Consider the following 27,765-nt stretch of genomic DNA (forward strand, 5'->3'; position numbering starts at 1 on the left):
CAAAATCCTTTGAAGTGTCTATTTGCAACAATTACAAAGAAATACTTTGTGTGACATAGATTTTTCTATTTTCATTCAGTTTTCAGCCAAATAAATCCAGATCAATATTTAAGATGGTGTAAATACAACTATGAATCAGACTCTCTCAGCATTACTTATGGAGCTGTCAGTACAGACACCGGGCATTGAGTCACGTTATTATATGTTCTAAGTTGGTAATTCACACAAGAGAATCATATAACTTTCACTCACCTACGCCAGTGGTTTTCAATCATTTTTCATTTGTGGACCCCAAAAAAATGTCAAATGGAGGTGACATTTTGGGAATTTTAGAAACAGTCTGCGGATCCCCAGGAGTCCATGCACCGCAGGTTGAAAACCACTGTTCTATCATAACGACTATCTTTTGTGGACTCCTTCGACATAGTTTCAGGAGCCCCAGGGGTCTGCGGACCACAGGTGGAAAATCACTGACCTAGGTGAACAGTCACTTAAGTGGGCAGTCTCATTGACTTTAATGGGACTGCTGTGTCAGCAAGTGCTCACTCACGTGAATAAGGATTGCAAGATCTAGCCTTCAGTGTTTAACCCTTTATTATACATGCTGGCCCCTAGCTAGTAAAAATGAGCACAGCTTCATTGCAGCCAATTTATTTTTAATTACTATCTTTAATATTAATAACGTGTAAAATGAAGGACCAAATTAAGCACAGTGAAGGCCACAGTGGCCTTTCCTGCACAGGGGAATAATGTAGTATAAGGCATGGCAGGTAGTAATGCAGAGGAGGGGAAAGCAGCCTCTACAGAGCTACTACTCTGATTCCCACGGAAACTGGGCAAAATCTGGGGGGCAGACACTGTGATAGATGAGGGTTAATTCAAGGTACAAAGGAAAAATTGAATAAAAAATGGGTTTGTTTAGTCTGGAGAAGAAAAGACTGAGTGGGGATATAACAGTTTTCAAGTACATAAAAGGTTGTTTATACATTAGAAAAAACTTCCTAACTGTCAGAGTAGTTAAGCACTCATACAAATTACCTAGAGAGGTTGTGGAATCTCCGTCATTGGAGGTTTTTAAGAACAGGTTAGAGAAACACTTTTCAGGAACTGTCAAGTTATTACTTAGTCCTACCTTGAGTGCAGGGGACCAACTGGTTGTGGAAAAGAAATTCAAATCACTTCAACAAAATCTAAGTAATGCCCCTCACCCTCCAAAAAAAGTTCAAGCTGAATAAACTCAATTGCAACATTTACAAGCAAACAAACTACTGCACACTTCATAGACTTAATATTTTTCTTCAGTTTCAGAAATGGATCCATACCTACATTTAAGATGTTCTGTATGTGATTATCAATCACATACTGTTTGTAGGGCTGTTTTTATATACCCAATTTTGAGCACTTGGCACTAAGTCACCTTTTCACATTGGCCATTCATTCAGTTTTTAAACCATTATTGCACACAGTGGGATGGGACCAACTCAACTGTATTGATTTAGACACAATGCCTGTAGTAGGCAAGAGGATTATCCTAGGTCTATTAAATATACCAATGAAGCCCACATTACTTATGTGGCAACATTAAGCCTACAGCTGCATTTAGATACACAAATCTCAAAATTCTGGCTGAATTAAATAAGCTTCACAACTCTCCCTTTCCCTCCCTTGTAATATTATGTGCAAACATGCCCGTTTTTCTAACTGAGGACTGGTTCAACATCAGACAGTTGAATTCTGTAGCATCTTTATGAATGATCTGTTCCTGTAGCACTCCTGTACCTCTGAGTAGCACAGAGGCTGTGAGATGACATGATCAGGACTGTAATGCACAGGTATTATTCTCTGCTGCATGAAGTTCCGAGCTCACAATTTAGTGCTCTCCCATATAACAGATCACAAATGAGTTGGTTTCACTATACAACCTTTCCACTATTAATAAAACAAACCTTGTCAACTGAATTTCCTACAGCTGTTCAACTAATGTTCAAAATATGTATGTCTAAATTAGGATCTACACTTGAGCATTAAAATTGGTATTTGAGGGGGTTATAAGTGCCTATTTTAAGAACACAAATTTGGACACTAGACCTAACTATAAGGCCCACAGGTTAGAAGCCACATCTGTAGTGCTACCAAGCAGCTGACATCTCTAGGCTATCACCCAGCAGCAGCTGTAACTAGCTTGCATGTCGCTTCCCATGAACCCACTGAGGACACAGCCCATGGCTCCAGATATAAACCCAAGGAGCATTCCAGGAACTGTCCGGGATACAGTGTGGATCTCTGGGGCTGCCATAACTGTTCTTTGCTCTTGAACTTCTGGCTTGATTTGGACTTTGCCTCCTGACTTGGACCCCGAAACCTGACTCAGACCCTTAGTATTGGCCCTGGCCTGGACCTGACAATGAATTCCTCTGCTACTCCTGGCCTCAGGTTTGCCCTTACCCCTGACTGCCTTTACTGGGATCCTGACTCCAACTCTCAGGTCCACTCTAATGCCCCAGAGCCATTGGGAAGCTGACATAAGGTAACTGACTCCTGGAGGATTCCTCAGGAATCACAGGTGGCACAAGCCAAGTAGCAGCTCTACACCACTACCCTCCCAACATCCCATGTAAGAGTTCATTCTAAGAGAAAATGAGCATGGCCAAGAAGTTCCTATATCCAACAACTCCCCAGGTGCCTGACTGGCTCCTTGGAGTTATGGGCATCTGTGTATATATTACAGAAGCTTTGAGGCTACTGTAAATTATACTAGAAACCAGCCTAGTCATTGGAACTACCTCTGCCCCCGGCCTTTATGCTGTTGCTCTGAATGTATTTCACTTGCAACAGAGGATTTAGATCTCTAATTTAGGTACCCAGGTTCTTAAGATGGTTGCCTTTCTTGTGAATCCTAGCAGGTGCTGGAGTCTTTTACTTTTTACAGTTACTAATGGAGTTCAAAATGACTCCTTAATCAATCATGTGAAATGTTAAAATAGTTTACATATATGAACTTAGAAGCAATATTAAAAACGTTAACTATTGTTTCATTAGTTTGCACAATATCCCGCAATTATAGTTTGTTTGATGCAGGGCTATTACACAGATCAACAGAAACCATTATAAAATGTTTTCAATCTAGAAATCCTGACCAAGTTTCCTATTCTGTAGTCCATCTTTCCATATATTAGTTCCATAGGAAAAACAACTAAGGGTGTTAACAGGTACACTAAATTCCTCTACCTCAATTCTGTATCCTTCCTATGTCCAATATTTTCACCAGGGCAGCCAGCAGAATCCATTAATTGAACGGATTAGTCCTGAACCATAGGTGACAATGCATATGTAAATCATTATATAAACAACAGCTTGTTGAAAAATTTTGTTCTGCCTTTCAGTCATCATGGTGTTACTAAACAGAGACATTCCTAGATATCATGTGTCAAGAGCATATCATGCATTCAAGTAATTAAATTTCATTATGAACTCTCAGGTCTCTGTGGCCAGTTTCCTAAAAATGATACTAGCTCTGGCACTGGCACTATTTCTGTACGAAATTTAGTTTTACTGTGTTTTGCGGCTGTATTTTATTTTATTCAGACTTTAAACTTTTACACTGTTACCAAATCTCACTTGTTTGGTTAGCTGTTCTGTCTTGTTACAAACTTTTCTGATTCATACCTCATATATATATATTAAAATAAAACAGGACATCCTCTATTCCCCTAGCTAACAGAATAATTTATAATACATGACATACCAGCATCATGAAATTGGGAATAAGATGAGGTAGAATATTAATGAAATCTCTGTATGTAAAATTGTCCATCTGATCACATTCATCTCTCTGCTACATTCATTTGCACTCAGCTAGGACTTCAATTTCTAACAGTCAAGCTATCATACACTGTGATCCCTCTACTGGATCATGAAACATCTAATTCAAAGCAGGAACAAGCATAAGAAAAGTAGAGAACATCTACATGAAAGAACAGCTTTTATGCTTGGTGTTTCTATCTACAAAGTATTTCCAATTATTGTTATTGTGTATTTAACACAACAACAAAAATGAGTTTTAAAAATTTAAGATATTAGGTCATCATTTAACTTAAATATATTTCAAATTCATTAAGAAATAAGACTCATCCAAATATTACAAAAATTACCATAAAACTCAGCAAACCTTACTTCTGGTAGAGGACTAGCCGGTTTGGTGAGGATTCCTCCCACATAAACAACATTTGGTAGCGTGGGTCTTGGAAACTCTAGTGCTATATCTGTACACAGCATCCACAGGCTGGAGTCATGAACCAAATCATGCATCGACCGCTCTGGCAGCACTTTGTGTTTCTGCATTATCATTTCATATTTCGGCAGAACCAAAAAATTGACTCCAAATCTTGAAACCAGATAAACAACAGTGTTTTTAATCCTGTCTAGAAGGTTCATATGATCTGTGAGAAGCGAATTAAATTCTGGAACGTAAGATAAAGGAGCCGGAGCGCCTACTTCTGCTGGATACCAAAGGCCAGTGGAAAAAACAGCATATTTAACACCTAAAAGGTGAGCTATAACAAACCCACACATCTCATTAGGATCCACTAGCAACAGATCAAATTTTTCCTGCTTCAAGACATGCATTAGGTTCTGGTTGCCCACAATCATGTCACAGTTCTTAGAATAATGATCCAGGATGTCAAACAGTTCCAGTGCTGTCAGTCTTCCAGAGAAAATATTCCTCATTTTGGACTGAAGAAAATCATCCGAAGTGTTGCTATCAAAGATCCCTGGGTAACGTTGGAGTCTATAGTGATTAGATGGAGGGATGTGTCTGCCCTCAGAGAGAAGGAACACTGTCTGGTGACCTTGCTCATGCAAGGCTGAGGCCAGGGCCTTGAAAATATACAGATGGCTTTCAAACATAATTGGCGGCACAACAACGATTTTGGCAGCCTTTGCTATCCCGACAGCGCCCCACAGAAGAATGAAAACTGGAGTGTAAGACTTCATAGCTGAAATGACAAAAGAAAAAAAAATTTCAACAGATTTCAATCCCACCTGTTGTTCAGAGTTTGATAAACAAACATTACTTGATAACATTTTCAAGTGTTTGCCGTGATAACCTTTAGTATCATTTTATCCCAAAGTCTTTTTAGTAGCATTCACGGGGAACAAGATAGCTACTTAGTTAAAAAAAGAAGTAGGTGTTATGTTTAGTTTCTTGTTAGGCTTTAATTTTTTTCTCTCTCTCTTTTCCCTTCTCCCCTTCCATCTGGTTATACAGGTGGGCAAGCAATTTCTTCTGATACTGATACAGCTCCTGTATTATATGGCAGGAAAGCTGATGAGGACAATGCAGCTGGTACCTTCCTGCAAGATACTGTGTGCACGGCTTCTGAATTATACATAGTACCCAAAAGCAAAGGGAAACAAGAACTTAAGTGTCCTCTGAAACCCAGATCGACCTAGGCTTTGGAGCACTAGCATGACTGCAGCCAGTTCATGTTAAGTATTTTGAGTGAATTTACTATTCATAAAGGATTCAAAGACCTAGAGGCTAAACTCCTCTGTTTATCTACATAACAGGCACAGCTTGTGTATTAGCACTACAACCTTCCCTACCAGCATGCCTCAACCCTGTATCTAGAAGCACCATCTCTGCCAATGCACTCCTGACTCTCTCAGTTGAGATTTCCAACAATTCTGATGGCAGTGGGATGTGCACTCATTACCAGTTGAGCAACAGTGCCTTGTGTGTGTTTCCATTGTAAGCTCATGTTGTCACAGCTGCCCAAAGCCTTCAAAAACTTTCTCCTGCATTTTCCAGGCCTGACCTCTGGTGAAGGTGACTTTATATTTTTTGGTTTTTAAGTTTGAGACAAAAATGGTTCAAGCTTTTCTCAGTAGGTGGAGAATATGAAAACTCACATACAAACTTTCCATACATATATTAATGTTAGCTTTTTAACAATGTTATAGTCCAAACAATAGCCCTCCCTGAAACAGAAGTACTTGTGAGTGTGAGCAAAACTGACTTTGATATGACTGGATTCTGAGCCTTTGAAAGTTATACTTTGCATGAGTACAATTGTTATGCTTGTTCGAAATTTGTAGTAACATAGGGAGCTGAGATGTGCAAGTCTGCATTGCTAATTTAGTCCTTGATTCAACACATCTCAACTCCCCATGTTACTTCACGCTGCATGTTACTGCAAATGTCAAACAAGCAGAACAATTGTACGCATGTGCGAAGTATGACAATAAGCATGTGCTTAAGTCATCCTTATTCAGATCAGCATTTAAACAAATGCTTAAGTTCCATATACTTCATATGGAACAAAGGGGCCAGATTCTGACCATAAGTGGCCAATAGAAAATTTCTGGGGTGTAAAGGAGTTTCTTGCAGGCAGAAAGCTAATCCCTGAGTTCTGACATATGCAGGGGATAAGGGAGGTGAGAGAGAAGGTGTCACAAATAGAGAAGAAGAGAGAGAGAGGGTGTGCCACTCCATTCATTTGATTCTCTATTAGCAGAAGGCTTCTGAATGCTTAACAGCGAGTAATATTACTCAATGGACAATAGAGATGCTAAAAGAGCACTCAAGGACGATAAGGCCATTGCAGAGAAACTAAATGAATTCTTTGCATTGTTCTTCATGTCTGAGGATGTAAGGGAGATTCCCAAACATGAGCCATTTTTTTTAAGTGACAAATCTGAGGAACTGTCCCAGATTGAAGTATCATTAGAGGAGGTTTTGGAACAAATTGATAAACTAAACAGTAATAAGTCACCAGGACCAGATGGTATTCACTCAAGAGTTTTGAAGAAACTTAAATGTGAAATTGAAGAACTACTAACTGTAGTCTGTAGCCTATCATTTAAATCAGCTTTTGTACCAAATGACTGGAGGATAGCTAATATGATGCAAATTTTTAAAATGGCTCTAGAGGTGATCACAACAATTACAGGCCAGTAAGAATGACTTCAGTACCAGGTAAACTGGTTGAAATAATAGCAAAGAACAAAATTGACAGACACATAATGACCATAATTTGTCGGGGAAGAATCAACAGGTTTTTTTGTAAAGGGAAACCATGCCTCACCAATCTACTAGAATTCTTTGAGGGGGTCAAAAAGCATGTGGACAAGGGGGATTCAGTGGATATAGTGTACTTAGATTTTCAGAAAGCCTTCAACATGGTCGGTCACCAAAGGCTCTTAAGCAAAGTAAGCTGTCATGGGATAAGAGGGAAGGTCCTCTTGTGGATTGGTAACTGGTTAAAAAATAAGAAACAAAGGGTAGAAATAAATGGTCAGTTTTCAGAATGGAGAGAGGTAAATAGTGGTGTCCCCTGGGGTCTGTATTTGGACCAGTCCTATTCAACATATTCATAAATGATCTGGGCAGAGGGGTAAACAGTGAGGTGGCAAAATTTGCAGATGACTCACAACTGTTCAAAATAGTTAAGTCCCAAGCAAACTGCAAAGAACTACAAAAAGGATCTCACAAAACTGAATTTCATCTCCCATTTTGTTGCTCAGTCACCAATGTTGATAAATGCAAAGTAATGCACATTGGAAAACATAATCCCAACTATACATATAAAATGATGGGATCCACTCAGGAAACAGATCTTGGAGTCACTGTGGATAGTTCTCTGAAAACATCCATTCAATTTGCAGCGGCAGTCAAAAAAGTGAACAGAATGCTGGGAATCATTAAGAAAGGGATAGATAATAAGACAGAAAGTATCAGATTGCCTCTATATATATCCATGGTATGCCCACATCTTGAATAGTGCTTGCAGATGTGGTCGCTCCATCTCAAAAAAGATATATTGGAACTGGAAATGGTTCAGAAAGGGGCAACAAAATTATTAATGGTATGGAATGGCTGTCATATAAGGAGCGATTAATAAGAGTGGGAGTCTTCAACTTGGAAAAGAGATGACTAAGGGGGGATATGATAGAGTCTATAAAATCATGACTGGGGTGGAGAAAGTAAATAAGGAAGTGTTGTTTACTCCTTCTCGTAACAAATGAACTAGGGGTCACCAAATGAAATTAATAGGCAGCAGGCTTAAAACAAACAAAAGGAAGTGTTTTTTCACACAACAGTCAACCTGTGGAACTCCATGCCAAAGAATGTTGTGAAGGCCAACACTATAACAGGGTACAAAACAGAACTAGATAAGTTCATAGAGGATAGGTCCATTAGTGGCGATTGGCCAAGATGGGCAGGGATGGTGTCCCTAGCCTCTGTTGGCCAGAAGCTGGGGATGGGTGACAGGAGATGGATCACTTGATGATTACCTGTTCTGTTCATTCTCTCTGGGGCACCTGGCTTTGTCATTGTCGGAAGACAGGATACTGGGTTAGATGGACCTTTGGTCTGACCCAGTAGGGCCGTTCTTATGTTCTTATAATTCCCTTAACATAGGCTAATTTGTTTTTTAATGTTATACCGGTCAACAAATGAGATGGCAATGCCTTTGGGCCACTAAAATATGATGTGCTTCAAGAAAGGTACCCAGTTCTCTCTTCTCACACCTAAATAAGTGGTCTGATTTTCAAAAATTGTGAGCATAATTTGTAGGGGAACTTCCAACAGTCAGAAGACTAGCACAAGGCATATGCACTACTTAATTCTGATTTAAACACTGTTTTGAAGTTTTAGGTGGAATCTAAGCTTTGTACTGCTATCCATGTAGCCTTTGTGTCCAATATGAGAGGAAAAGAGCCTCACACAATATTTATCACCAGCAAAAAAATGGATCACAAGATTTTTTTTCTAATATTCAATTACAGAAACAAATGTAAAAAAAGTGAGTAAATTGCAAGAACTGCTTCTGAAATGGAAATTTAAAGCACTTATCTTTTCCTCTTATTTTCTTTTAGCTTGAAGAAACAAATACACTCACCACACCATCTAGTAATGTAAACCATAACAAGAAGCTTGTTAGCTTTTTTCCCTGTTATGGGACCCTGGCTCCACAGATTAAATAAATATTGAGCCCTGCTCTCTGCTTCCCAGGAAGAGAGTGATACAAATGATTGTCAGTTTTCTGCCTTAAGTTTGAGCTCTTTTAAAAATGTTCCCAATTGATTTGAACTGTCCATCCACCAATCTGCCATCTAGAAATTTTAAACTCTGTTTATGTACTATAAGATCTAGAACATTTTGCACATTGCTGCTACACCATCTTCCAGCTAGAACAACGAACACAAATTTACTAGAAAAACCTATTCTCAGCACTGTTTAAATATCATTGGTTCTAGTATAGAAGCAACAAAGTGAATATATGACTGAATTCTGCAAAAAAAAAATATTTAGATGTAGTTTTATGCTTCATGGAAAAAGTGAAAGTTCCATCTGCACTGGGTTTTAAACTGAGTTAGTGAAACCACTTTATAAAAGGATTTGTCAACAGTTCCTGCTAACTCATATTAAATACAGTTTGCCTTTTTGATCAGCTGGTGTACACTGATGTAGCTTCACTGACTTTATAGAACTACACCAAGTTACACCAGCTAGTTAGCTGGCCCCATGTCTATAGTCTAGAATAATTTTTAAAATACAGTTTGAAACTAGATCTGCCAAGTCCATGATGTCCAGGCAAACTTTTTAAAAACCATTTAAACTGGATCATTTTTAATCCATGTTTTGAAAAAGCTCCATTAACTTCCTTTGGTCTCAGAGAGTACCTTTAAATCTCACTGAACACATCAAAATCAGACAAGACTACAGTTATATTTGCAAGCTTCTAAACAATGTAAATATTGTATTTAAAAACTTTAAAAATACTTCAGAGTATCACTTTGAAATCAGATATACCAGCCGCTACTTACGTACAAGTATTATGACTGTTGGTGCTGAAAAGAGGAACAATTTGGATATTTTAAAATGTTTTTGGATGTTAATTGTCTTATATTTCAGTTTTTTCTTCCAATTTTATGCAAACACAGTAAAACTAACTAAACAAGCTACACACACAAAGGTGAGTCAAAGTCAATCTAATTCAGATATCGTGCTCACATTGCCTTTTTATTGGTCTGGAGATAAACAGAAAACATTTTCCAAAATGTATAATATACATAAACTGAAAGAAACAATTGTTAAAAGCTGACATACAGCACCTTTACATATGCTTGCAAATGTGAATTTGCTTGCACAAACTGAGTTGTAAAACATGTCATTAGCTGATCTTCTATAAACAACTGCACACAAATTCTGCTTGTGCATAAATCTGTAATATTTTGGGCTACAAGTAGAGGAAACTTTTCTTTCAACCTCAGTTCCTCTGCTTAACACATTAGGAATTATTTCACTAGAGGGAGGTTGTGTTTATCAGTGCTGATGATAAATCTATGTAATTGCACTGTGAACATACAGATATGTCAAAACTTTGGTGGCTGCTCAGGTGCAATCCAGGACAAAGATGTAGTTTAGGATTGGGCATGTGTGCCTACCCTGGTCTTGCAATTGCACTGTGTCCAGGTCTGTTGTCCACAATTCACGAAGGATGTTATGTTGATAAATTAAAGAGGATTCAGAGAAGGGCCACAAGAATGAATAAAGAATTAGAACACCTTCCTTATAGGGATCGACTCAAGGAGCTCAATCGATTTAGTTTAATAAAGAGAAGATTAAGGGGTAACTTGATTACAGTCTGTAAATACAAATATTTAATAATAGAATCTTCAGTCTAGCACAGAAAGGTTTAACGTGATACCAGGATTGGAAGTTGAACCCAGACAAATTCAGACTGGAAATAGGGCTTAAATTTTTAACATTGAGGATAATTAACCTTTGGAACAATTTACCAAGGGTCATGGTGGATTCTCCATCACTGATGATTTTAAAATCAAGATTGGATTTTTTTTTCTAAAAATATCTGCTCTAGGAATTTTGGGGCGGGAGGGGGAGTTCTGTGTCCTGTGTTATACAGGAGATCAGACTAGATGATCACAGTGGTCCCTTCTGGTCTTGAAATCTACAAATTTATTAATCAATTCTTCCATAAAATAGCCAATAATAAAATCAATAATTAACTGCACTGCATCTAATAAAATTACTATAAACATTTAGCAACTACATCTCCTCGGGCTATAAGCATTTTTATAGTAATAAAGTACAACTTCGGTTAACAAATATGAAATTACACATAATACATGACAGTATAATATTCTTATTGAGAAATAAACAGGTGTTTACATTCTTAACATCAATATGAAAGAAACAGGCTGGCACAGGCTTGCAGTGGTCTAAAGAGATTCCCTCTAATCTCAGTGAAGAGGTAAGTACACTATGTAACCAAAGGGAGTATTTTTCCATGTATTATGTTACGTACATACCCCCAAAAGCTACATAAATTAAGGCTGTAATTCCATCTGAGGGTTATGGTAACACAATGTCAGGAGAACTCCTCAATGAAACTGCAGTGTTAATATGTGCAATGTAGAGTACCTTAATTCTTATGCTTTGTTTACTACCAATAGTGTTATATTGCTGTTGCAGCATAAAAAGAATCAATGAAAAATAAAATAAAATGTAATAAATATCCACAGATTGCTCATTCACATTTTTTAGCAATGCACATTAATATTGCAGCAATGACACAATATTCCTCCTTTGAAACCATTATCCAGTCAATACAAATGCAGAAGAAACACAATCCCTTCACTATTAGTATAGTGCTTCTTTTCAGTACCAATACAATGTTTCAAAATGTATTACAAAAACTCCCATTGCAATTGATGAGCTTTGTTTGCTAACAACAATACATACATAATCCCTAACAGAAACATTAATATTAGACATAAAGGGCTATACTCTTGATCCCAAAGAGATGCCTTATTGAGGTTGGTGATGATTTCCCCCAACAGAGGAGAATCCTCAGGTAGCACAGAGTGTACCAGACCCATGTCAGAGCACAAAGGGCTCTGTCTGATCCTCTGACAGCACAGAGGTCCTAATAAGACTGTTCCAGCAAATGCTACTAATATCAGCTCTTGGCTTCCATAAATTACAATATAGGCCATTTCAGCCCAGAGCCAGCTCAGGATTAGGGGACTGGAAAGGATTACACTCTGCCACAGCTAAGGAGCTGCCCCAAGACATGAATTAACACTTAGCAGTTTGCATACTAATCAGTCCTCACAACATCACTGTTAAATATTATTATTCTCATTTTACAGATGGAAGAAATTGAGACAGAGGGGTTAAGTGATTTATTTAAGGCAACAAAACAAACCATTGATAAAATTGAATTAAACCCAGTTTTCAGTCCCATGCTCAATTCATTAGACCATGCTGCTTCTCTTCAAGCTATTTGTATCATTAGTGTTCTGTGAGAAACCAGTTTTGGAACATGCTGGGCATTTCCAGGAAGTTCCTCAGAGCCCTTGATACCCGCTGACTTTGATGGGAGTCTTTGATGGATTTCAGCACCTAACTGGAGATGTTCAGTGTCTGCCAGGGCCTAAGGATAGACACTGGGGTTACACAGGTGTACATGAAAGCAGAATTCTCTCCTTTGATGTAACTTACAGCAGCCCAAGGTCTAATCGTAGTTGTGTTTGCTGCAGTGGTTCCATCAGGACATGTCAAGCTCAGCTAGCCAGTAGCAGAATTAGAAACAGAATCTAGGAGCTTCTAGCTCCAACTCTAGGGTTGCCAACTTTCTGATTTCAGAAAACCAAACACTCTTGCCCCGCCCCTTCTCTGAGGCCCCACTTCCACTCACTCCATTCTCCCTCCCTCCGACACTCACTCTCCCCACCTTCGCTCACTCGCTCATTTTCACTGGGCTGAAGCAAGGGGTTGGGGTGCAGGAGTGGGTGAGGGCTCCGGCTGTGGGTGCAGGCTCTGGAGTGGGGCCAGGGATAATGGGTTTGGGGTGCAGGAGGGGGCTCTAGGCTGGAGGGATCAGGCCAAGGAGTTTGGAGTGTGGGAGGAGGCTCCAGGCTGGGGCAAAGGGGTGGGGTGGGGGGGTGAGGACTCCAGCTGGAGTGTGGGCTCTGGGGTAGGACCAGGAATGAGGGGTTTGTGATGCAGGAGGGGGCTCTTGGGTCGGGCCAAGGGGTTCAGAGTGAGGGGCTGGGGTGCGGGAGGGAGTGCGGGCTCCAGTCGGCCTTTACCTCAGGTGGCTCCCAGAAGCGGCTGGCATTTTCCTCTGTTTCCTAGGCGCAGTGGTGGCCAGGGGGCTCCGCATGCTGTCCCCGTCCACAGGCGCTGCTCCCACAGCTCCCATTGGCTGCAGTTCCCAGCCAATGGGAGCTGGAGAGCTGGTGCTCAGGACATGCCTGTGCTATGGGCTGACCGCCCCTGCACCTAGGAGCTGGAGGGACAGGCTGGCCACTTCCAGGAGCCGCACAGAGCCAATCAGATTGAGATTTTTAGTGGCCTGGTTAGCTGTGCTGACTGGAACCACCAGCATCCCTTTTCAACCAGGCATTCCAGTCAAAAACCAGATGCCTGGCAACCCTATCATCCTCAGGCCATTAGCCTATGCCTCTTTCTCAAAAGTTAACTTATCTGACCAACAAAGCAGATTTGATCTAAGGCCACGTCCAGACTAGGAATTAAAATCGATTTTAGATACGCAACTTCAGCTACGAGAATAACGTAGCTGAAGTCGAATTTCTAAAATCGAGGTACTCACCAGTCTGGACGGCGCTGCATCGATGTCCGCGGCTCTCCGTGTCGATTCCGGAACTCCGTTCGGATTGATGGAGTTCCGGAATCGATGTAAGCGCGCTCAGGGATCGATACACCGCGTCCAGACTAGACGCGATATATCGATCCCCGAGCAATCGATTTTAACCCGCCGATGCTGCGGGTTAGTCTGGACGAGGGCTAAATGTCAACAGGCTGTTATGCTAGGCTGCTGAATACAGCAGAAAATAGGCACACACACAAAACCCAAACAAGCCACTAATATTTCTGCTCTTAATTAAAAGGCCATGAAGGCAAACACATTTTCCTTCAAATTCATTTTTATAATTATTTAAAATAAAAGATTTCCTTTCCAAGATTTTTCCTAGAATTTGCTTTCAGTAAAATAAGAAAAATTTGTGCGCCTAAACAGATTGTCAATATCCTTGTAAACCAGAAGATTGACAGATTTTTTTTTAAATTAAAGTTATTCAGAAACCTAGCACTGAATTTAAACCCTTACTGCCCTGAGCCAAAAGGAAGCAAGAAACCAATAGTTTTGGGGTTTTTTTTGAAATTGGAGTAGTATTTGTAACTAAGTGCTTTGCATAAGGGGGTGTGGGAAGAGAAAGTTAAATATTGCAATAATCAAAAGGTTAAACATTAAACCCATTCTAACTGCTACACATAAAGAATGTGAAGATCTTAATGGTCTGCTAAAGCAAACTAAGCACAAGCATAGACGACCAGTAGATGAACACATTTTTTCTGTAGACCTGAAGAATTCCTGGATTTCTGAATAAATTTCCTTTATAACAAAATGCTAAAAACAATGACTTTTTGAAATTATAAAAAAAAAAACAAACCCAAAACACACTACTCCAAACCTCTCCCCTTCCCAAAACGGATAAAGCAGGAGCTAGAATTGCAATAACAATTTCACTGTTCTTCAATCCACTTGAAATCAAACTCAACCTCCAGACTTACAGCTTGATCCACAGAGGCCCTTTCAGCTGTGTAGAGCCCCACTGAAATTAGTCAGGCTTGACATCATCACAGAGGTCCAGCTCCGTAGAGCATCTTGCAAAATCTAGACTTTAGATCCTGTTCTTGCATTTCTGGGTAAACTCCCAGAGAAGTCAATAGGGCAAAAAAAGCGATGTTTTGATTGAACTAAAAGTGGCCTGCTTGTAATTTTTACCAGCAGGCAAGACAGGGAAAGCATTGTTAATATTAATGCCACTACCTTCTATCCACTCATATTCACTCTTTCAAACACACTAATTTTTTTGTTTATTTTTTAAATCTTGCCAGCAAGACGTGAAACCATGGATTAAAAGGTGCCCTTCATATTAAGCAGCAGAGACGCAATGGCAGCATATGAGCAATCTTTCTAGCCGTAGATCTCTCATCACCCTACAAAAAGATTTTGAGTTACTTGCTACAACTTAACAAATACCAGAGCATATAAAGGAGCTCAGAAAAGCATCAGATTAATAAACTAGATTTTCACCCCTAGAGATCTGAATTCAAATCCTGATTAACAATGAATTAGGCTCTTCTCAAAGCTAGTGGATATGTATCACAAGATACTATTCAGTTACAATACAGAAAAAAATGGAGACTTAGGTAGGTTGCAAATTACAGCCACTGCTTTGGAAAAGCTCTGAGAGATTTAACTATTTGAATCTTTCCACCCACCTGCAATGTTGTTTTTTCTCATTACCCTATAATCTCCTAAATAAAATCAAAACTTCAGAGCAAGGAATATAAATTGTGTTTGTGGAGCTGTTAAAATCTTTGGGGGCTTTTTATTTAAAATATTAAACTGGAATGAAATCAAATTATATTCCCTGATTTAGAGCAGATCGGAAGGGACAAATAGTATTGATGGGCAACTGGGTTAATCATTAATGTGTTGATTAGACTTAAGTTTTTCTCAACGACATACATACATATCATTACAAGATTGTAAATCTGTAATTTCCAAACATGGAGAGTGGATCTTCATCATATAATTTGGTATGTGTTATAACATTTGCTTAAGATCGGCCCAGGGCTGGATTATTGCAGGTCAGACTGTTTTGTATTACCCAATGGGCACACATAATCAGACTCAACATCAGTAAATGTATCTCTTAGTGCTGCCATCAGAGGTCACCCTTCATGCTACGAAAAATAAAACTGTAAGCAGTACGATGTCATCACTACTGGCAGACCCACTTTCTATGACCAATGACAACAAATGCTGCTTAGGGAAGTACTATATACTAGAGCATATTTATCACACTATAAACCAGATCATAGGTGAAATGTTCAGCTAGGGACTGAAAGTTGCTAATAATGTTGATGAGAATGCTGCTGACCTCTTTCAGAAAGCACTGATGAAAAGTGCTATATAAGAGCTAGGTATTATTCTTGTTATTATGACTACTAGTAATAATAATATTTATACTGCTAGAGTTTAAATTTGAAAATGGAAAAGAAATGAAAACAAAACAAATCAATGAATTCAAAAATGAGACAGGGAGATGAATACAGAAATCAGTTTTAAACAGAGCAGTAGAACAAGAAATTTTAAAAAAGGCTGAAGTGATTTCAATGTCACAAGTTTCATCAAAGGCCCAATTCTGCACTCACTCTACTCTGGTCAAACTCCCACAGATGTCAACAGGAATTTTGGCTGAATGAGGCAACTTAGGCTAAACTCTCATTAAGCACCACTTTATTAAGGAAATACAGGTCAGATCTTTATGGGCTTATATGTTTTAAAAATGTGTTTTCTTTTTGTATTGTTAAACATCAGAAACAACGTGAAAGTCATTACTGAAGGTCATTACCATAGTTAAAACTGCTGAACTGAAGTAATGGCAGGATGCCAGTCATTTTATCATACCTCAAATACCTTAGAATTGTGGGTGATGGGCCAAGTTCAGACTTGGCCCAATTCCACTGACTTAAGCAACGGTGCACCCACTTATATCCTGGTTTGAAGTTCGTCTGAAGAGTTTGTGTGGTGTAAATTTTATTGGACAATAATTCTGACACACCCTGAATTCTGCACTATACTACTGACAGAATGGCTTTATAGAGGCACTTAAGGAAATCATATGCCTGCATTCCAAGCCAAAGGTTAGGTGCAGTAGTCAAACAGAAAGCAGGTGACATTTCAGAAGGTTATAAGCCATGTACATCATGCAGAGGACATCAAAAAGAGGGAAATGAACAGAAAAGAAGAAAAGGACTTACTTTTTTATTCCAAACAAAATACCATTGGGGAAAAATTCAAAGAACTGTAAAGTATGTTTGGGGGGAGGGTTAGTTTTAATGTCAGTCATGCAGCACTCATATTGGGAGTGTTACAAGGCAATACCACCAAATTAGCATTAATTAGACCACACATCACCAGTCTTAGAAGAAAGGAAAACGACTGAATGAACAGGGAGACTGACTTCCTGTCTTGCCATTAAAGGTGGTCCCACCAGGTCAGATACGAGGGAAGGCAAGATACTGCAACTGAGTAAGTGCAGCTGGACTGCTCCACCTGCAAGCTATCATCTGCAGGTTTGAAACCTATGCTTGTAATGATGCTGTCTGTGTTCTATATGTTCTACAGGTAAATCACTTTAGTCACTCCAGTATTTTTTGTGAGCACTAAATTCAGTCAGAACCACTGAGAGTGGGCTTTAAAAAGAAAGTTAGGAATCTGCAATTTGGGGTAAGAAACAAATTTGCTACGGAAGTGTTAAGAAAATGAGCCACTCTAATGTCATTCTACTGCAGTAAGTGGAGTTCTAACAGGGATGACGGTACCAAAGGTCTACAGACTCACAAAACCTTGGAGTGTAGAAATAATGCATTGTGCAGCATGGGGGAGAAAGATCCTACAGCAACTACAGCAGACATATGGATTTATATTAAGGTTTTCATATCATGTATCTTGTTATGGATTACTGAAATAGTGTATTATTCTGTCTTGTAATTTTTTAGGTATGAAAATGAATAGGTACAAACTTTGGACTTGACTGCAGCTATGAGCTCCTATTCAAGTCACTGAATGTGCCTTTTAAGAAGTCAATGGGAGCCCTGCACGTACAGCTGAAGACAGAATATTGCATTTACTCTTTATTCATCTCATTTTTAATAATAACAGCTGCACCCCCAATCCGTCCATGGAAGCAGCATACAGGGTTTGAGAGCATGGTATAAAAAATATTACATTTGCTAGGTGGGAAATGGAGAACAGATCTGATGGCTTCAGTCAAAGCACTGAGTGGCTTGTTTTGACTGCCAGGGGGGTTTACTGAGGGAGTCCGCTGATTTTGTATAAAGATTTGAGATGCTTGCAGGACAACTTATGGAAGTTTTTGGGGGTAGACAGCTGTTTATATACCTGATTTTACCTGACTTCATCTAATACAAATTTAGAGGTAGATTAAACAAAGTTTTACATTGAAGAAGAAAATAATGAAGAAGAATCAGTATTAAATGCACCTTACTTAAAAGGGGCTATAATGGAGTATGTAGCGTTCATAGATAATGAAAAGGTTAATTGAAACTGGAGAGTCAATTAAGGCACCTGATTGCACCTGGGAGGTAGGCCAGGGACAAATAAAGAGGAGCCCCAGCTGGGTAAGGAGGTGTATGGTTAGAATAAAGAGAGAACTCCCAGACTAGATGGACAATAGGAAGAAACTCTGTAGTCCATTGCGAATAGGAGCCCAGGTAAAAGGGAAGAATCTGGACTTCTAAAGAGACAGATACCTTGAACAGAACAGGGGATGCTTAACAGAGATGAAAGGTCAACCTCAAGGAGGGCAGAGTTAGTTTGTTTGTATTTTGGGTTTGGGATTTGTTGAGGGATTCTAAGGGAGAAACACGAGTCCCACCTCTGACAGAGGGGTGAATGTAGAGAGGCTGTGGGGGATGCCTGGTAACAGGTATAAGTGACAGGGTCGGGAGCAGGTCTGAGTAGATAGACTTTATCTGCATACCAAAGGGTCTTTAGGCTGGGATGCACTATAGTAGGAAGGCCCAAGTTTCTCTATCAGCCTTGTGAGAAAGTGGCATGAGGCTCCCCCTTCCCCATCCCCCGCACACACACAGAAGGATAAGGACACTAGAAAACCCTGAGATGCATGAGTGTAAAGATGTTGGGGCCCAGAGCTGTGGCTGAATACCTGATGAAGGGCATTGGACTCTATAACCCTGCAATGGGTAAAAAGTGAATTGGCTGGAGGGCCAAGTTGTGAGATGAGGCAGATCACTAAAGGACTAGAGCAGCTGCAACAGGGTGCTGTAGTCAAGGAGAGCTTGTTATACCGTGTCCAGCCATGATGGGACATGCCAGTGGTGAAATTATTATTCTTAGAGGGACAAACTTCTCTTTCTCTTCCAAAACTGTCAGGGCTTACTTCTAACATGCAACTCTCTTGGATAATTGCATCCAAAAGTGCTGGTGTAATCTAAAACATTGTTTTAAGAAAAGTCCTTAAAAATACTTTAGAATCAAAATTTTCTAAAGCATGATATAGTCCTAATATACAAATGTTTAATAATAAGAGATACATAATTTCTGCTAGCATAATACTAGTAACTCTCCAAAACAGATGCTTAAAATGAGACTTCATGCTCTAGAATTACAGGGAATGAAGACAATGTTGGAACAGCCTAGATGGGCTACTACTGCTATCAAAAAGATTAAAGGTGTGTTCTACTAAAGTTGGATTTGTTCACACAGGGTAAAACTAATAATCAAGTCAATGGACAATTTATGAAACTGAGGATCATAGGTTCAGCGCTAATGAGTTTATTATAATATCAGGTGTCCACTATCTTAATAATGCCAAAACATATTCACCTTCATGCAAAATATTTTTCTTGTGAAGCTTCGCTACTACCAAAAATACAACCAATATAATTTAATAACTGAACGGAGCACACAAATCAGTCACCATTAACCACCATTTACTTATCAGACACGCGGGTAAAGTGGAGGAATGAGAGTAAATGAGGGGGACGAGAGGAAAGCCTTTTACCTGCAGAGAGAGAGTGTGTATTACACTCAGTACCGTATCAGGAAACAGTGAGAGGTAGAAGAGACTTCTAACCAAAGATCTCTGAGCCGCTCCCGGAGTGTGTGGGGGGTGGAGCACATAGAAGCAGCTCAATCCCAGTCACTCCTGGGCCACGCAGGCAGAAGCACAGAGGGAAGTAAAGAACCAGCAGCCTGTGCTGTAGGCGCAAGGGGAGCATAGGGAAATCCAAGGGTAGATGGAAAACCCCAGAGCCTTAGAGGGTACCAGGCCTACCTAAACTCCCACGGGCTACACGGACCTTCATTGGGCGGAGGCTGACAACCAAAGTGGCATGTGTAATGAAGATGATACTGTATTAAAGCCTCAGTGTTTTGTCTCCCTCTTGTGGGAGGGAGGAAACATGTCTGAAGCCTGTAGACTAGCATATGACAGTATAAAATGAGGAACTTTTTCTTAAGTATCAAAAGTTGCGGTTTATTTAAAATATTTCCATCAATTATAGTTCTTTCCATGGAAGCACTACTCTGTGGGAAGTGGCAGAGAAGAGAAGTTACAGTGCAATATGATGAACAGTAGATGTATTTTAAAAGACTTGTTTATGTCTTTGAGAGGGCTGAGAAGAATGCAGGCTATGTGCTCTTGGATACTTCAGTAGGATTCTACGGGTCATAGTGCAGAATTTGACCGAAAGGATCAATGACAGAGTTTGAAACAGCAATGGTTTGGTAAAAAACAATAATAATTTTATTTTACTCAGACTGGGGTTTAATTTTAAAATAAACCATTTAGGGGGAGAAGTGATGCCCTGGTATTTTGTTTCTAGTATAGCTAGCTCCAGCATGGTACAAGCTATCCGCATTTCACGCCATCATATGACAGCCAAGCATCTAGAAGCATTAAAAGGGCAATAAAGAATTATTTTGTTTTGCTTCATTCTACAACAAGTGACCAAACTTTACTAAATCACATGATTAAAATTGCAAAGTAAGATATATCAGGTGTGTCAAATACTGCAGTGGAAATAAAACTTTATTAACATACATGTTTTAATTATGCTTGCTGGCAAGCTTGTTCAATTAAGATCAATTAAAGTAACTTTATTTATTAAGGTTTGTGTAAGTTACTATTTTTCCAGAAGACCATTTTTGAAGGGCACTGGTTCACACAACCCTTAAATCACTGATCCTGTAGGACATTTCAAAATGATATATCTTATAGCTTGGTCATCCTTGATTTGACTTTGTTTTAGAATTTATACACTTAAAGGTACTTTTCTTAGCATGAAGGATAAAAATCAACAGAACTAGTTTAATACTTTACTCCTTCTCACTTTCCTATGACAGAGTAAAAGTAAAAGGTTCCCGTAAGTTTTACTTCTGATTATCAGAGCTTGGATTTGAAACTGCCCCTTACTCAGAATAAACCTGCTTTCCTGCCTCTATAAATATTGCTTCTCGGTGTATTATATATTTCGTATAACAAGTACTAATTTGTAAGGTACACCATGTCCATTAGTTTTCATCTAAGCATACATATATTAAAAAAAAAAGTATTGTATTAAATATGAAAACTAATGAACATGAAGTACCTAAAAGTTAGTACTTGTTATATGAAATACATAATATGCTATGGTTTGCACATTCATGTTAGTTATCATAAACAGCAATATAGAAATTTCAAGCTTGATTAGGTCGTCAGGACAAGAGAGCAGACTTTAGAGACTGATGCAGTGGTGACTAAGGCTGTGTGAATTTTTAAATATTTCTTTTCTGAAAAGATTATTGGATTCTGGAAAAATCTACTGAGCTTAGCAGCATATTTTTTCAAAAAATGGAAGACTTTTGTCATTCAAATGTTATTTTGAAACTGCGTCCTTGTCTTGCAAGTTTCAGTATTGAGTTCATGTTCATAGTAGTCAATTACTGGGTGCCACAGTAATATTGTTAATTACTGCTCACCCACTCTAGACTAAGCAACTGTAAATCCCATGGGCACTTGGTCCAGGAGACTCAGCTCCCACATCAGAATGACATATAAAGTAGGAGCCCCAACAGTACCCCTCTGAAATACAGCTTGCACATCAGAAAAGAAAGACTCCAATGGTTGATGGAGATGTAGCAGCATGTTTTCACATCCCCAGTACACTTCCTGCCAATCTCTGATGTCAGCAGTGAATGAAGATCAACGTGGAATGTCGGGAGAGACTCATGCAAGGATGCTGAAGCTGAGGCTGGGAAGATGCACGGAGGTTAATTTTTGAGGGAAAACGTAGGGGAGATGAATGTAGCGTACTTAGTTTAAAAACAAAGTTTTTGTATCAAGAATAGAGAGCCAATATAAAGAGAATAACTGAGTTTGCAGCTGGTAGGGCAGGAGGCTGATGGGGACAGCTTGGATGTAAAACCTAAACAAAGTGTCACCATCACTTTGTATTAGAAAATACCTAGAATACCTGCATAATGTAAATAATACACATGACCAACAATGATTTTAAGTGGAGATATTTACTCTTAAAACTCTGCTCAGCTGCTCCCTAACCTTATAGCATTTAGATTCCTTAGATGCTTAAAGTTTCCCCAGCTTCATGTTCTTAAAACCACTTAAGTCATAATGATGCCAAGCTGCTTGGAACCCTAGCTCACACCTCAAACACAGCAGGATAATTCAGCACACATTCTCTCTGCCTTCCAGCATTTAGTAAAACATTTACTATAACTATTAAAATAAATAAAACAAATATATATTGCCCTTTTTAGAAACTCAGGGCTTCTTAGACACTCCTATGCACTATATGCAGAATATTCTTAGCATTCTATTTGTTTTTATCTTAATGTGTAGAGTGGGTTTTTTAAAAGATACTTGCAGTTCTAATATTCTCCTAGTTTAATAGTGTTCTTATAGAGCTCCTGACTAACATTTTCAGACTAGGGTGCTTCAGGTTAGATACCTACATCTGTAAAGAAATGTTTGAAGCCCCTGACAGCTGTGGGCACTCAGCACTTTTTAAAATCACTTGTTTATGTACCTAAATATGAATTTAGTTGTCTAATTCAAGCACCCAAGTTGAATATTTTGTTTGCTGCTCTCTTTACATTCGCTAACATTTCATAGGATGGATTTGAAGGAGTTTTGGTAGAGCATTCTGAAGTTTTAAGCCTCTTTCTTCACCAATTTTGAACTAAATTCTGCTTTGTTACACCCAGGGAAGACCAGTGCTTTGAATGGAACTGCAGAAGTGTAAGTTAAGGTAGAATTTGGAGAAATGGAAAAATTAATGAGTAGTGTAAATGGTTACTTTGGCTTACTTCACCTGGAGAGTTGTGAGTGCTAGGAGGATGCAACTCACATGCTGTAACCATCCACTGATGATGAGAGTTAAAAATGCATGTAGTTGCTAGGAGTGTGGTGGGAGCCAGAAGAACAGAAAAGGGAGCATGGTAAATGCAAACAGAGGCCTTCCCCAGCTAAACACACATTTGCGGAAAGGTGCTAATCTGGACTTTTTTTTTACTATGCAAGGAGCAATACAATATAAACAAGATGCAGAATGAGGTGTGAGGAAAATCCCAATGTTATGTAAGGTGAAGTTCACTGAGTAGGTGTAAGGTTCTTGGGGAGGCTACAGGCCTACCCAGGGTGCTCTGCAAGAACGAGGCCCACACACACTGTGAGTTACTGGCTTTAATGAAGGTAAAGTGACACACCCGCAACGGGGACTCCTGGCGTTGCTGTCACAGAGGCGGGGAACCAAGCACACCGAAGCTCGGCCTGGTATGGAGTCCAAAGGCAGGACCAAGACCATGCAGCTATATGTACAAAACCAAAAGCAACTCATACATATGCAAATATGGACTTCCCACAGGCTGTGTCCGCCCCTTGGCCAAAGGCCAGGGACTTTCCACAGGCGGTGTACACCCTTTGGCCAAGGGCCATACAAACTGGTCCTAACCAATTAAAAGTGGATTATAACTGCCGTGCCGTGTCTTACAGTGACCGGTCACTGAGAAAGCGAAAATACCCTAGCCAGACCATGACACAGTCTTCCGCGGTTCCCTGCAGCGGGGTAATTTGCTCCAAGGTGACAAAAAACATTTCAGAATATTGTCACTGAGAGATTTTATGAGAGCTATAGTAATGGGATAGCCACATACACCTGGCATTCACAGGAAGGCTAACAAATTGATCCAGAGCAATCCAGCTGCATTACTATGGCAGAAGGAGCATCCCACTATAACTAATCACAAACAGGAAATAAAAGGAACCTGCTAGTGTCAAACTCAGGGGAGTGAAACTACCCTGTGGAAGAGATTCTTCCCTCTGCCCACATCTTTCCTTTTTTCTTCTTCTTCTTCCACTATAGTGGGAGTACTGTGTTTCTCCAGAGCTCTTTCTCTCTCCCCCATGGCTGATTTAAATGAGGCCTCATCAGGCAGGAGATTCTGAAGTGGGTAGATTCCATGCCAACTGAACAGCTATGCATGCTAAGAGAGGAGGTATCCCATCAAGGAGTCTCCTGACCATTTCTTCTCTGGTACAGGAAGAATGTGCCTTCATGCTGGCTTCCCCTTTCCTTTTAACAATGATAAGGGAATAAGAGGGTAAGTGAATTCATGAGAGGCAAGAAGAGAAAATGAGGATCACATGGTAAACAAATGGCCTTATCAGAACCTTCTGCTCTCCCAGTGCTCCAAGTCCACAGTGGGGACTATGCATGGTAAGCTTGTGTGGATGGGAAGTGAATTCAAAAAGGAAATGGGAATAAGATGAGGAGCACGGAAGGGAACTGTGCTGGGGTGTTTACCCTATGCTGGTGGTGAAAAGGTTAGTGTGGGCCCGAGGTCAACTAATATACCTGACTGGACTTGGAAGGTGGGGAAGGTCTAATTAAAGAGAAGTCCCATGGGGAAGCTGCTGAGTAGTTCCTGCAAAGAGAGGAAGCCCAAAGTAGACGGGGGTGAAGATAGAAGGAAGAACTCACTAGCTGTATTCAGAGTAGTAGCAAAGGGAAGCCAGAGGGATACAAAGAAGCTGCTGGTGTGGAACATGGTCCAGGGATGAGCCTTGACAAAAGGCCAGGACCTGGACCTCATGGAAAAAAGCCCAGGCAGGCTTTCAACTGAAGAGGAGCTTCAGGAGGAAATTTACATCTTGGAATGGGCCCTGATAGGATAGTTCAGCAGGAGTGATGGAGACTCCTGGAGTAGCCCTGAGAAAAGGCCAGCCAACAGCCTTGGGATAGACAGAGTAGAGGCAAGACTCCAACAAGTTAAGCCCGTAGAAGAATAGAGAAGTGGAGGACCCTGGATAGATTAAAGATTGAAGCCTGAGGAAGGAGACAGAAGTTGTTTTTGTAATAGTTCCAGTTTCACTGTTGAGACTCGTTAAAAAACTTGGGCCACTACTCTGCCAGAAAAGGAGCCCTGGAGGGACAGAAGGCATCATACTAGTGGACTAGAGTCATGTAGGTTGCTGTCTGGGACACTGATACCTCAGTAGGGGAGAGACTTTCAAGTGACCTGGTTGAGTCACGAGAAGAGAGACTGCTGGAGGAGCTCTCAGCATATGCTACTAGATGAGGAAATATCTGCCACACCATGCCCAGCCACGAGGGGGCATGTTGCATGGTGGCACATTCCAAGCATAGTGGAATCAGAAATAATGGAAGTCTTATTTACATAGAAATCATATTGGAGGATGGAAAGCCCACAGGAAGGAAAGAAACACATGAGATCATCCTGCCTCTTCAGAAAAATTAATTGAACTTTGGAAAATATCAGCAAGGACACAGTGTCCCTTTGCCATCCATCACTAGACAGATGTCTTGCAAACTGAGAAAGATAGGTTCTTCAATCAAGAGGGGAAAGGGAGTTGAAGCCTCTGGAACAAAATATAGATGTGAAACCTGCTTAGATAAAGATCTTTCACATTAGAAGAAAAGGGAAGCACTACCTTTTACTTTTGTAGACTGAGGGAAAGTCAGCCATAGCTAGGAAGAAGAATGACTGATGAGAGAAACCATTTTGAATAAAGCCTATATCTTGCTAGATTAAGTTTTAGACTTATAAAGACTATTTTATTTTGGTTTTACTTGTGATTATTTCTATCTTCATTCCTTATACTTGAACTCACTTAATCATGTTTATTTTGTAAATAAACTTTTCATTTTACTATAAACGAACTCAGTGCTGTGGTTAAAGGGAAGGGTGTATTTAGTCCCAGTTAAACTGAAAACTTGTGATGTTGTTTTGCCTCTTTAGAGGATCAAAAAACTTTATTATTTCTCTGAGCTGTTCAAGAGAGGGCTGGATACTCAGGGCATACAGTTTTGGAGAAATTCAGGATTGGGGATGTGTTGGAATCATCTTGCTGGAATGCTGGTTGTAACCACGGCCAAAGAGGGGCTGTAGACAGGTTGCTGGGGTTAGAGCTTCTGAACCAGGGCTATTTAAGCACATAGACATTCAGGGTGTGACCTGCATGCTTCTTGCTAACTGTGAGCATCTCAGACTGGGAGCTATAGTAGCAAGGCATTGTAAGGCACTCAGGGTTGCAGGAAAGGTGGGAAAATATCCCCTCACTGCTCTAGATTTGCACCCCCCAAACACAATGACAATGGATTAAATTATATTTAATTAAATCTCAACATTTAAATGTTAATGTCATTTTACACATGAAGCAATTAAGTCCTGAAGTAAGATCCTGGCTAATACAAATTAAGACACCAAAACTCATTAAAACCTTTCCTTCCCAATCTAAAGGTACGTCTACACTACCTGCCAGATCGGCGGGTAGCAATTGATCTACTGGGGATTGATTATTAACATCTAGTGTAGATGCAATAAAATCAATCCCCGTCAACTCTGGACCTCCACCACGGTGAGAGGCGGAAGCAGAGTCGATGGGGAAGCGGCAGCGGTCGACTCACCGCTGTCCTCACGGCCCAGTAAATCGACCTAAGATACACCGACTTCAGCTACGCTATTTATGTAGCTGAAGTTGCATATCTTAGGTCAAAACACTCCCCCCACCCAGTGTAGACCGAGCCTAAGATTCAGCCACCTTCTTAGCCGTAGGGCAGGTAGGAACCAAATAATTGTTTGGAACTCTATTAAATAGCAAGGCAATTTTGATTAAACTGAATTTATCATTCAGTGAAAGGGCAGCACACGTAGGAGACGCTCTCTGAGGGCCAAACGTTCAACTGTAGGTACTTAAAGGCACTTAAATCTGTTTAGGCATTTAAATATTTGTGGTAGACCCCCAAATAAGGATTTAGCTGCCTAATTTTATGTAATCAAGCAGTAATAGTTCGCCTTTATTGTCAAAGTGACTGGCCAAACCACCTCTGCAAATGTTAATTTAAAATGCAAACTGAGCATGATTGTCTCATTAGGGACATTTTATCATATAAAACTGAAGCTCCTATAAACCTAGACCTACTGCACAATCTCATCTAATGCACATTGTTCCTTAGTGGGTAAGACTAGGATGAAGGGGAGGCCCCTATTGCAGCCATAAAACAGGCATAGTCAGGGACAGAGGCAGAACCTTTCTTTCCCCTCAGCTACTTCTAGCCCAGGCTTTATTCCCCAAGCTCTCCAGGCCTAGCCACCCTGGAGCAAGCTGGCATCTGCCTTTGTATTAACATTGCTGTGGGTTCCATAAGACCAACACAGATGCATCCACCAGCATCTTCCCCAAGAGTCCAGTGCAGACACCCAGCGCAGCCCCCTATCCTCCAGTGGGGATTCCACTGGTGCCAATAAAGTCAGTTTCAGTTTCCTTCCTACCCCCACCCTACTCCTTATTCTGCTGAGACAAGTCACTCAGCAGCAGGAAAATCCCCGTTTCAGATCTGCACACCTCCCAGAGCCACTGTGCCCCTCTCCTCTGCCTGCCGTGCCAATGGGCCACTTGGGCATTGGCCCCAGCCCAGTCACCTTCTTTGCTTGCCCATGGCCCCCGGTGAGGGGCTTTGTGCCCCCGCCCCCTCCGTACCATATGATGGCTGAGGGGGTTGCATGTCCACAAGGAGGGATAAAAGCCTCCTGCCTCTACCCCTCGCAGCCCGCTTCGGGGCCAATA

The 27,765-nt window shown here is 40.3% G+C and overlaps 1 protein-coding gene across 2 annotated transcripts in view; it reads right to left on the bottom strand.

Moving 5' to 3' along the window:
- The window catches only part of UGT8 (UDP glycosyltransferase 8), a 72,357-nt gene that overhangs the window by 43,570 nt on the left and 1,022 nt on the right, over window positions 1-27,765 (bottom strand). For both annotated transcript variants that reach the window (XM_030564489.1, XM_030564490.1), the window contains exon 2: window positions 4,174-4,997. In XM_030564489.1, the coding sequence (XP_030420349.1) occupies window positions 4,174-4,995 (822 nt within the window). In that variant the 5' untranslated portion in view covers window positions 4,996-4,997. The remainder of the gene's footprint in view (window positions 1-4,173; window positions 4,998-27,765) is intronic.

Source organism: Gopherus evgoodei, chromosome 5 (genome assembly GCF_007399415.2).
Source record: "Gopherus evgoodei ecotype Sinaloan lineage chromosome 5, rGopEvg1_v1.p, whole genome shotgun sequence".
Lineage (NCBI taxonomy): Eukaryota > Metazoa > Chordata > Testudines > Testudinidae > Gopherus > Gopherus evgoodei.